Genomic DNA, 12357 nt, shown 5'->3' with positions numbered 1-12357 from the left:
TGCACTTTTAGTTTGGTTTATGATGAAATAATGGATCTGATGCAAGAAGATTCAGTTAACAAGAAAATCTGGCAATTTTTCTGCAATTTTCTTTCTGATGTAAGCTGTCTGTATTCATAGAAATCTCTTAACCTGAATGGCCCCTTGTCCTTCCACCCTTTAAAGTGAATTAACTTATCATGGCTATGAAAAGATGGGGGCAAGACCAAGGGAAGCAGTGGAGATATAGCATTCATAATTTTGGATCTCCACTTCTTGGATCTCCATTACATATATACATGTAATGATATGGCAAAGCTGAGAAGCCTTGTAATATTGCATAAGAATTCCTGTTCCTTATAGCCAGCAGATGGCAATCAACAATTCTGTTTTATGTTCCAACTCCGTACTGTAAACACATCAAGCAGAAGTCTGTTTAATTAAAACTAGTGAGGCTATGTTCCACATGGAGATTGCAGGATTTGAGAGGTAATCTGCTTTGACTTTTTTGGGTGTTTTTTTTAAAAAGTGTAGTATCTCTAGTAATCCTAGACAATCAGAAGAGAAAGATCAGCACTAAATAACTGAGCAAATAAACTGTGTAACTGCAAAGCTCTTGCTTCATGTCTTCTAGATAGCAATTTTGGACAGTTGCCAGAGTCAAGACATCAGCTACTGTCAATACAATGGGCACCTGGCTGATATTAAGAGAAGGCTTTGACCTTCATACAGAAAGATTAGATGTAAGATACCTACAAAATAATTTCATGGGTAGCTCCAATATAGAGCTATTTAGTTTCCCATGGTTTCCCATGAGGCTAAAAACAATTGCCAAAAATTAGTTGTATCTCTGGTGATTACATAGACGATGGTGATACCTAACATGCAATTGGTGAATTGGTAATTCAGCACAGAGCAAATATAGACACATCCAAACTATTTGTGGCCAAATGCACCATCACGTAATTTCTTGAATGTGTGACAAGGATCTACTCAATGGCTTGGATCAGGTATAATACCAAACCATGGTTTGATGCTAAATACTTTGGAGCACAAACTGCAGTTTGGTGGTTCAAATGTAACAGCAAACTGGTTTTTGCTGAAGAAGAAATAACTATTTTAATTGGAGCACATTAAGGGAGGAGGGAGAGAGTAGAAAGCATAGGAAGACAAGGCTTGTTAGTGTAAAGTGTGTTCATGTAAACCAGGGGTGGCTAAATTGTGATCCTCCAGATGTTGTTGGATAGCTCCCATCAACCCCCAGCCAACATGTCCAGTGGTCAGGAATAGAAATGTGAAGACCCGGAAAAAACAACTGGAAAAATTTGGGGGGAAATGGTGTTGGGGTTTTATTTTTCAAAAAATGGGGGGAAATGGAAAAAACATTTTCCCCCCTGAATTTTTTGGTTTTTTCCTCAGCTTTCACATCTCTCATCAGGTATTATGGGAATTGTAGTCCAACAACATCTGGACAGCCACAGATTAACCATCTTTAATGTAAACCATGGTTTGGTAGTACTAGTAAAGTACTGTTTTGTGATGGTCTCAAATATATTTTGAAATCCATCTTGGAATTCGTTGCAATAGGCATATAATGAAAGATTGGATGATCAGTAGGATGTTTTTTATTTGCTAATTATTTTGTTTTTTTATAGCGTACATATTAGCATGAAAGTTTGATTACCACAGAGTTAATATAGTAAATCATGTCTTCAATGTTCTCTGTTTTAGATACAAGTTAAATTACCATCTATACTAAATCACTTTTGCAGCATCTTCTCAAGGCAATACAGACAACAGAACAGCTAATATGGTTATCTAACTAGTGAAAAATGTGCAAAGTTCAAACAGATTCTATGTTTTTTGAAGTATATCTAGGGACTGATGCACAGTGCAGGGACCTAATGAACTCAGGACAGGAATGCACGAAGCCAGAAAATTAGTGGCAATACAGCTTTACTTACAAAAACCACGGTAGTCTATTTCAGATGTCACATTGCATAATTACTAGATCATACTTTTATATTCTTTTCTGTTTTGCAGTAGCTATGAAACTAATGTAACCAATTACCTCTAACCATAGTTTGGTCTCAAAATAGAAACTAAATCCAGTTTCATATGAAATAGAAACTGAATCCAGTTTGAGAGCAAATTGGGGTTATTGTTATGTCAGCTCAGATACTGAACCATAGTTATCATTAACTAGATTAAGGACGATGGAATTAAAATAGGGAGGAAGAATGCACAAGGTCTCAGGGTGCTCCAGATCACCAAACCATGGTTAGGCTATTGGGGAGTGTGGAGGGCAGGAGGCTATTTACTTACAAATTCTATAATAACAAAGTCCAACTTCCACTTTAATGGTTCTCATAAACCTGTGCTGCTGCCACCATTCAGTCTCACTTATTCCCTCTAAACCCCTCAATAGCCCAGTAGCTATGGGGTCAGATACAGATATTACACTTAACAAAGCTATTTGCATTTATTTATTACAATTTATTCTTCCCCAATACTCCTCCTCTGCTGTCTTCTTCTGGCTCACTCCAGAAGCTCTAACCAACTCAATTCTCTTCTGCTGACCAGCACTCAGCCATATATATATATATGCTTCTTCTGGCCCACTCCACTTTAAACCACAGGTAAGTTTATCAATGGATTAAAGATGAATGTGCAGTGTGCTGTGGCTAAAATAACTGGCACTTCACTCCTTCTTCGCTCATCCTGCTACTGTGCTTCCAAGAGGCAAGCCATGGTTTGGCATAGAGTTACTTCCAAATCTGGGGCAGATAAATCATGAGCAGTAAGCCTTGGTTACAGTTAGTGATTTCTTCAGAGACAGACAAACCACAAGCCCAGGTTCAGACATAATGCCAAGCCAAACAATGGCTTAGCGCCAAGCAGCCTGACATCAAGAGGAGAAAAAGAGAAGCAAAGTGCCCACATGCACTCACATGCTGCAAGTTCCCCTTTAAACCAGTTAAGTTTAAAATGACGTGCAAACCAGGCTGTAGTGTGAACAAGTTTAGCATTTTCTATTGTGCTGAATCTATGGGAGAAAATAAAGAAGCTCAATATAAATAAGTGTTCAATAATATATTTACTATAAAACAATGCTATGTATCCTCCAAATCAGGACTTTAAAAAATCCCAGCTACTTATCAGGTCACCTAGGGCTTTTGTATTGACAACACAATCCTATCGATGTCTGCTCAGAATCAAGTCCCATTTAGTTCAGGGGGACTCAGGCTGCAATTCTCTGAACACTTATACGGGAGTAAGTTCCACTGAATTGAACTGGGCTTTCTTCTGAATAGATGCATTGTAACTTTCAGATAAAAGTGTATAGGATTGCAGCCTAAAACCTTGATGCTGACTGCTAGGAATTTTTAATGTTTTTCAAATTTTTTATAGGCGGCTTAAAAAAAAAGTGATCTCATGAGCATTTGAAATATTATTTTCCCCCAGATCTGTTATGAAGTCTGTCAGTTTTGTTTGCCTTTCTGCAGCACAAAAAATTCGTTAGTCTTTCTGATTTCTGTCTTTTGTCTGAACATATTCAGGAAAAAAATACTTTCCTATCTCTGCCAATTATTATTTTTTTTAATTTCCTTTGGTCACTATTTATTAGTATGTTTGAACATGTGCTGTCAAAAAGATTCGTCACTGAATGTTTTTACGGTGGATAAACCGTCAACAGACAATTTTGTAGACTTCTGAAACCTTATTTTTCCTTATTAAAAGGAAGCCAGTTTCCCGTGCTAACCTCAGAACAGGAGCTACACAGGGCTTCTGTGTGACATGCCCTCTGAAGTAAACAAACAAAAAAAATATGTCCAACTATACTTTTAAAAGGTACTTTAGCACAGTTTCTAGCATATATATTTATTGGCTAGTGCTGGGCTTTAATTTTATTTCACACTATTTCTGAAACACACCACATCGCTCTTGCCTGTGCAAACACAGGGCTGCACAACCATGTTCACCATGTTATTATTTTTGGAAGTCACATATTGAGCAGCACTCAGAAATGTTGACTGTTGGGTACACTGGGGTGCATGATGGGCACTGGTGTTTACTGAATCCGTTCACCATGAGCGATGTCAAGAAAAGGTCACCTCAAGGCAAAAATTAAATACATAAATTGTGGGATGAATCAGCCCTTAATTTGCCTAGAATGCAAGATTAAAACTGTACATATTAGATATAATAAACAGTACCATTACTCACCAGAAGATGCTGAACAGTTTTTGTTATGTGTAAAAGGCCAACAGGAAATCCCCTGCTTGGAGTGGAACACATAAGGATGATGTCAGATGAGTCTCATTGTTGAGTCAAATATACTATGAAGACAAAAATAATGCTATAAAAACATCATGTTCCAATGTTAAATTCTGTATTAGGGTGAGACAGTGCTATTACACTATTATGCCATAATAATTTTTAAAAATTATTTTCAAATCTTTCTGGTCACCACAGTTTTAGCAACATTATTAAAGAGGGTAACTAGAAAGAGTTTTCTATTTTAAATTAACGATATAACATGATGAAGTTACAGCGCTACATCTGTCTTTCATTTTTTACCAATAAAATCCAGTAATTGACCTTGCACTATCACATCTTATTATGCCCTAAGAGGAGGCAATTATATATTTGTTAATCCACAGAAGGAGTTTTGTTTATAATTCCATTTTAGTGGTTCTAAGGAATTCATTTCCATAATTTTGCCACTTATTTCATAGCAGTTATTCCAGGTTGATGGGGCAGGGAATATTTCAAACCAATTTCTGCTATAAAAGTGGGATGTGGCACATTTGTGAGAAATTCAGTAGGTGCTGTTGTTGCCATCGGTTCCATGACAAAAAGCCGTACTAGTTAATTCCTCTCTCTAGCAGCTACCAGGCATACAGACCTGACCCTTGTCAGAAAAGAAGGGTGCTGGGGATTGTAATTTTGTGGAAAACAAAATGCAGTTCCTGGGATTCTTTGGGGAAAGCTAAAACTATTAAAGAGGTATAAGAGTGCTTTAAATGCATAGTGTGGGTGTGATCCCTATTTGTGGTATTATTTGAAATGGTGTGCCTCTGGCACACTTTTTTCCTGTGTTGAAGGCTTTTCTTTGGCAGCATACAGCCCTCTGTGTTTTTGTTTTCCACCTTACAGCTCAAATTCTGTTTGGAAAATCAACACTTCGCTCCGGTCTGATGCTTATTTGATCCTTATTAGCTGTCTATTTTGGGGACTAAATAAATAAATGTCTATGTAGCAGTGGAAATGCCATAGTGAGGCAGTACAGAATAACTTTGCAGTACAAAATAACAAATGTTTTGTCAAAATGAGTGGCCTGTCTTGAATAAAGCACTTCTAATTTTTTCAAATATCATCCAATAAAATGAAAAAGGCTTTTGGATGAGATTGGTTTTATAATAATTCTGTGATCAATGTCCTGTGAAAATATGTTTCTTGCACTCAAGAAGGTTCCTCCTATAAACTAATTCTTAAAGCCTCTCCACCTTTCAATTTTTAATATTAGGTGGGAAAGATGTTTCTTTGTTCTGGTGAGGATGGAAGCAATCTCAAGATTAAATTTCTTGTTTTCATTGCACTTCACTGGTTGCCAGATCAGTTTGGGAGTTTGCCAGGAGAGGTGCAGGAAATGGCATCCAAAGCTGTCCTGAATTCTTGATGCATCTCCAACCTGGAGAGAAATTTAGACATATTTCTGAGGATATCTAAATCTCACCTTCCCTTTTACGCACTAGAGATGAGAAAGACATGAGATTAAGTTCACATTTAAAGATGAATCTATCAAATTTGCACTTTGTGAAACAATATGAGAACTGAAACACAGCTACTTCAAAATTTGCACTTACTTGAATTTTGTGAGGCAGTTCTGCAATCAAATTGTTGTTGTTATGTGCCTCCAAGTCGACTACGACTTATGGCGACCCTATGAATCAGCGACCTCCAAGAGCATCTGTCATGAACCACCCTGTTCAGATCTTGTAAGTTCAGGTCTGTGGCTTCCTTTATGGAATCAATCCATCTCTTGTTTGGCCTTTCTCTTTTTCTACTCCCTTCTGTTTTTCTCAGCATTATTATCTTTTCTAATGAATCGTGTCTTCTCATTATGTGTCAAAAGTAGGATAACCTCAGTCCAATCAAATTATGTTTACAATAATGCATATATCAGGGGGGAATATGCATAAAATGAGTATGTGAAAAAACATACAAAAATGCATTATATTAGGAGAAATTGCTTGCAAGAATGTGTACAGTAGTCAAAACTGCACATTAAAATGTGTTTAACAGAAGTTTGCACCAAAATCCAGATGAATTTTTGTGGGACCTTTCTTTAAAATCACATATTACTGGAGAAATGTGGAAAACTGAATTTAAGACTGAGAAACTGAGAAACTGAGAGAACTGGAATTGACAGATCTTTCCATCCCTCTTCCCTAGAAAATATTTTAAAAACAGATCCCACTCCCCTTTTGTAGGACTGCAGCTTAAATTACAATTGTGCTGGAAAAAAACAAATATTTTACTTATATTTTTTTGTGGGAAAGCACAATTGTAATAATTAAAACATGAATGAACCACCAATCAGCTCATTGCAAAGAGAGAATAATTAAAGGGCTACTTTGCAGGCAGGGAACAGGAAATGATTGCAATGCTCTGTTTGATCTCCAGTTAGCCTAGTAAAGTTTGAGCGACCCAAAGAGAACTTGTCCTGAATTAAGCATAGGGTGAGGTCACATTAATTAAGGAGGGAGGGAGAAACAGCAAGAACCCTTCTCTTCTGAGTTATTTCCGCATACTTTGTTATCCTCCCCACAGTGGTGAAGACCTTATATGTTCATAGGCCAGTGTTCTACATTCTCAGACAGCCTCATACAATATATTTGCCATCTTCTGTCTGATTCTTTTTGAGCCTTCCTGTCAGGGTTAATAAGTCCTGCCCTGTCAGAATCCAATACGTTATCAGGGCTTTTGTTTTGTGATTATACCCACCAGTATGGAGTACCGGCACTGCTTTTTTTGCTGACCATGGCAGCCATTTTGTGCTGGCACCCACACCACTTTCATCAATGTATGAGTAGGGGCACCTCAAAAAAAGCACTACAAATTATCAACCATTACCAAATAAAACAGATATCTAGAAGGCTACCTTAATCTATAATATAATGCAGTGTTTTTATCAAAATTAGAAGGTGGGATGCTGTCCTAAACTTACTCTCCTAATTGGAGATCCCTTCTTTCCACCCTAGCCCTCACCATCTGTTTGATGGGTGGGCATGCAAAGATCTCCACGTGAAATTCACTGTTTCCTCTGGTGAACATCCAAATACGTCTATTAGAGAAAAAAGGATATCATGTGCTATATTATCAGGAGTGTTCTACTCTTTCCTTTAGTTGCAACGCAGTGAGTCTGTTGTCCTGCTCCAGTTTGGTACAATCAGAGTGCAACATTGGATTGCACAATAAACTCTCTGTTGTACTCTTCTTGGTGCCTGATAAAAACATTTTGTTTAGGCAGGCCTATCCAGACATGTAGAAGCTGATGTGTGCTTTAATCTGTTTTTAGCTTAATTGTTGTTTTTAATTCTATTTTGCCTTTCCCCCCCAAATGCCTGTTTTTTGCTTTGTTTTTATTGGCAGTGTGAGTGTTTGTTTTATTTTTTGTAAACTGCTTAGTGGTACTATTTACAACTAATTGGTATATAAAAGTTGCAAAATAAAATCTTTTCCCACAAGATGCAGTAATGGCCACCAGCTTGGATGGCTTTAAAAGAAGATTAGACAAATTCATGGAGGACAGGGCTATCAAGGGCTACTAGCTGTGATGGCTGTGCTCTGCCACCCTAGTCAGAAGCAGCATGCTTCTGAAAACCAGTTGCCGGAAGCCTCAGGAGGGAAGAGTGTTCTTGCACTTGGGTCCTGCTGGCGGGCTTCCCCCAGGCACCTGGTTGGCCACTGTGAGAACAGGATGCTGGACTAGATGGGCCACTGGCCTGATCCAGCAGGCTCTTCTTATGTTCTTATGTAAAATACAAATAATGCCCCACTAGCTTTGGTCATTGGAATCTAATTTAAAGGGAGTTGGGTTCAAAAGCTACAAGTCTTTTTAGTAAAAAATGACTGGACTCAGGCAGAGACACTAGCAGGGCATCATGTGAGCGGGGGAAGAAGATTCAGGTCCCACCTGGAATAATCACACTATAACGATGGCTGTGTTCTCCTTCCACCGTTGAAGGCAGTTGCTGGGAATTATGGGGTGGGGAGAGAGTTGTTTCACTCACATGCTGCTTGTGAACTTCCCATACGCATTTGGTTAAATACTGTGAGAACAGGATGTTGGACTAGATAGGCCTTTGGCCTGATCCAGCAAGCCTCATATTATGTAAGAGGTTTGTGGGTGGATAAGGCTTTGAAGAGGCATTTATTCTTTGGTCAAGGAAAAGGTAGCAAGGAGTATATTCAAAAAAGCTGGATGAGTTCTGATGAGGCAGGAGACTACGGGCACTTCCAGACTGTCACTACTTAGGGATGGAATTCAAGCACATACTGGCAAATTCAGGTTGTGCACTTATAGCTGACTGGGAGGTCTTGTGCAAGAAACCTGCTGCCTCCCGCAAAAAAAATCAAGCTATTTGCAATAAGGCAAGTGATAGGAAAATGGTCTGGAAAGTGTGGGATAATTCTTTGATGCAACACCATCTAACCTCCCCTCAAACAAATCAGAATGAATGCTCATTGAACAGCCAATGTCATCTTATCTCCCTGAAAACAAATTAGGATGAATGCTCAATAAACGGGTCTTTTGGAACACCTTAGGATTCATTTCTGACGGAATGGGACTGGAACAGATAGGTAATGGGCATGATCAGAAGAGTAACTTCAGAATATTACTAACTTTAAAAACAACCTACAGTTCCAAAGCACTTATAAATTACGAAGGTAGGAACTGTTCACATGTGGCAACTGTTTTTTGACAGCAAACAGATTTGAAAAGCTATCCAAAAGTTGAAAGACTTTGGAATGAACTGCAGCCAATACAACTTTTGGTCTGTTCACAGCATAGCTTTATGAGGCTAGGTAGACAAACTGCAATTTACTGTCAACTCTGAAATTGCACAGGAGTTGGCCTGCTGTAAAGAGAACTCCTTGGAGGAAAAAAAAGAGGTAATTTTTTCCTACAATCAAGCTGTCTTTTGCAGGGTCAGGTGTTCAAGCAAAGGGAATAGAGAGGATAGAACAAAACTTGGCTAAGCTGTCCAGTACATTATCTTGAGGAGATGAAAAATAGATTAAGTTATTGACTGCGCAAAAGATTGTGATGTTGCCTTAAATAGCTCCTAGTCAAAATAGTTTAAAATCGCAAATTATTATTATTTTTTACTTGTTGGGTAGGAGTGTACACATCTGTTTCCACATATACCCTACCCCATCCTATAAATGTTGTAGTGCCTGGGGGGGGTATGCCATTAAAAACATAAGAGTCCTGCTGGATCAAAGCAAGGACCTATCAGGTCAGGCACCTTTCCCCCATATTGACCAACCAGATGTCCATGAGAAGCCCCCCAGCAGGGCATGAAAACAACAGCCCTCTTCTATTTGTTCCCCAACAACTGTTAATTAAGAGGGATGCAATTTTGATCCTGGATGAAGCATATAAGCATCATGGCTATTAGCCATTGCTAACCTTGAACTCTATGAATTTGTCATAGTAAGAACATAACCTAAGCCAGTGGTTCCCAAACTTTTCCCCGCATGGACCATTTGGAAATTGCTGAGGGTCGTGGTGTTCCACTGAATGATTTTTCTGCCTGTTGCAGCACTTGTAATGCACAGTGAAAGATGCTGTATGATTCTGAATTATATTTGTATTGCTTTTATTTCTTATTCTGTATTTTATGGTATTACAATTTGGATTCCATAGAATTCCAGTTGTAAGTGGTCTTCACAGACATGTGGGCCACCTGAATGAAGCTCATGGACCACTGGTGGTCCATGGACCACAGTTTGGGAACCCCTGAGCTAAGCCTGTTTGGCTTATTAACAATTGTGTGGAGCAGAAAGAGGGCTGCAGATGTTATTGGTATTCTTCTGAACTGTCAGAGATGGGGATGTGGGTACTATTTTAATGGTTCCACTCTTATTTTGTGGATGGGTTCCAGAAGGTAGTATTGTGTGGTGATGCTACAATCTACAGGAATCATGTAAAGTGTCATAAGTTTGATCTTGATGTGTAACATCTACATGAAACCACTGGGGAGGTTGTTAGGAGACTTTAAGTATGGTGTCACCAGTCTTCTGGCAGCCATCTTTATTTAGAGAAGAAATGTCTTCTGGGACATTCAGCAGAGGCACTGTTATACTAGATGGCAGCACTGGAAAATGCATTGATGAGCACTGTTTCAAAATAAAAATGTTATAACTTGATGATAAACAAACAATTTATTTTTTAAATCAAAACAGGAAGCACTAGACTTTTGCTATTCCCTCAGAATTTTTACATAGTAAACAGGGCAAGGAAAACACCTTGGTATGTTGTGCCTGGGCAAATATGGACTTATAAAGGAGAAATTTTGATTTGCACAAGAAGGGAATGTTTAAACTGCTGTATCTCAGTCTTTTCGTAACAGATCCATTTGAAATTTGGTCAGGTTATGGCACTAAGTCTGTAAGTTCAAACAGTTTGGACAACCTGTCTTTGTTTTATTAACATGTAGAACATTCAGGCTTTATAACGGTGGAACTCAGTTTGACCTCTGTAACTTAACTATACAGTCACTATTGTGCATGTACAGTATAAATATCTTTGCATTAGACATTGTTTTTTAGCTTCACTATTGTGCATCGTATACTTATAGTGATCTTCTTTTGAGCCGGGGGGAGCGTTGTGTGTATATTTTAGGATTAGGGACTTTTTACTCACTGTGGAATTTACTTCTTAGGGAAATTTGCCAGATGCAATTCCTCCTGACTAAAAAAAAAAAAGGAGGGGGTTGTCCCTTTAAAAAAAAACACTTTTTATTGGAAGGCTTTGGAATTTGTAGGTTGATTTTAATTTGCAGCTACTAGTTAGCTGTTTGTAATTGACTTGTGTCTAAATGTGGTTTTATAGATGCTTGTAATTTTATTTTTGCTCTTTTATTGTGGTTTTATGCAGAGTTATATTTAATACTCTTGGGGTTTTATTGTAAGCTGCTTTTGGAAGCCTACTGAAAGACCAATTGGTGAGATATAAATACAAAATGAATAAAAAATATGAAGTGAATATAAGATACAAACTTTACTATAATGTTCTGTATGGTAATTTGGACAAATGTTTCAACGGCCCCACCAGCATGGCCAGTGGTTGGGGGATGATGAGAGTTGTAGTCCAGTGACATCTGGAGGGAAACATGTTGGTTTCTTCTGACATACATAATGAATTCAGTTCTGGCATCATGCCAAACTATGGTTTAAACTTCCAAACATAAAATCAAATAATGATTTAGAGCAGTGGTTCCCAACCTGGGGGCCGTGACCCCCACGGGGGCCACAAAGTAATCAGAGGGGGCCACAAATAGTAAATAAATGAATTATTATTTTTTTAGTCTTTACTCCCTGGACACTTTCTGCTTCCCACTACGGCTGCAGATGACACCTCCCCCTTGCCCCAAACAAGAGGGGAGGATTTTTTGCTGAAGTGCCAGAGTGTCTTTCAGGCACACCAAGGGCAGGCATCTGCCTATAGAACACATGGCAGATGCCAAAGGAGGCTGAGGGTGGAGCTACCAGGAAGAAGAGGGGAATACTATCGCTGACTCCCATCTCCTTGCACTGCTGCTGCTGACGACACCCTTACTCAGAATGAGAGGAGACGGCTTTTTTTGTGAAGCAAAAAGAAGCAAGGCTGCAAGGAAAGGCTGCTTTCCCCCTTCCTTCCTGGCAGCCACCCTGCCTCCCTGGGGGGAGGGGGTCACAAAAGGTTTTAAGCTTATAAAGGGGGTCCCATACTCATAAAGGTTGGGAACCACTGATTTAGAGTTCTTTGTGTTTTATTTCTGCTCAGTAAACCAGTTTCTAGATGAAGTGGCCTCTGGAGAGAGACAACAACCATACCTGTAGTTTGCCAACTCAGACATCATGCCAAACATTAGTTAGTCCAAATGATGGCATGCCGAATTCACTTCAAACCATGGTTTCTGACTTTGGTTTCTCAGTCCAGACATAACACTGACTAAAAGTTACACTTTCTTGACAATGGTTTGGTGTGGTGTCTGAACTGGGCCACACTCACACATATGTCTCAAAATTCTGGTCCACACCCTTTCCCCCACTGATACCCTATCAATATCATTGCTCTCTGAACAGGTATGCATGTTTTGC

General features: G+C 38.8%; 1 protein-coding gene across 17 annotated transcripts in view; it reads right to left on the bottom strand.

Moving 5' to 3' along the window:
• LOC133364485 (uncharacterized) overlaps positions 1 to 12357 on the bottom strand; it is a 54285-nt gene that overhangs the window by 5814 nt on the left and 36114 nt on the right. For 14 of the 17 annotated variants that reach the window (XR_009757956.1, XM_061585150.1, XM_061585152.1 and 11 more), the window contains one exon: positions 4207 to 4261. Coding sequence is in view for 13 of the 17 variants with exons in the window: in XM_061585150.1 (XP_061441134.1) it covers positions 4207 to 4261 (55 nt within the window). In the remaining 4 variants the exon portion in view is untranslated. Of the gene's footprint in view, positions 1 to 4206; positions 4320 to 12357 lie in introns of all 17 variants that reach the window. The other 3 variants (XR_009757958.1, XR_009757959.1, XR_009757957.1) reach the window with 1 other exon arrangement.

This window comes from Rhineura floridana, chromosome 9, assembly GCF_030035675.1.
Source record: "Rhineura floridana isolate rRhiFlo1 chromosome 9, rRhiFlo1.hap2, whole genome shotgun sequence".
Lineage (NCBI taxonomy): Eukaryota > Metazoa > Chordata > Lepidosauria > Squamata > Rhineuridae > Rhineura > Rhineura floridana.
The sequence above is the reverse complement of the archived record's forward strand: the minus strand, read 5'-3'. Positions and strand labels throughout refer to the sequence as shown.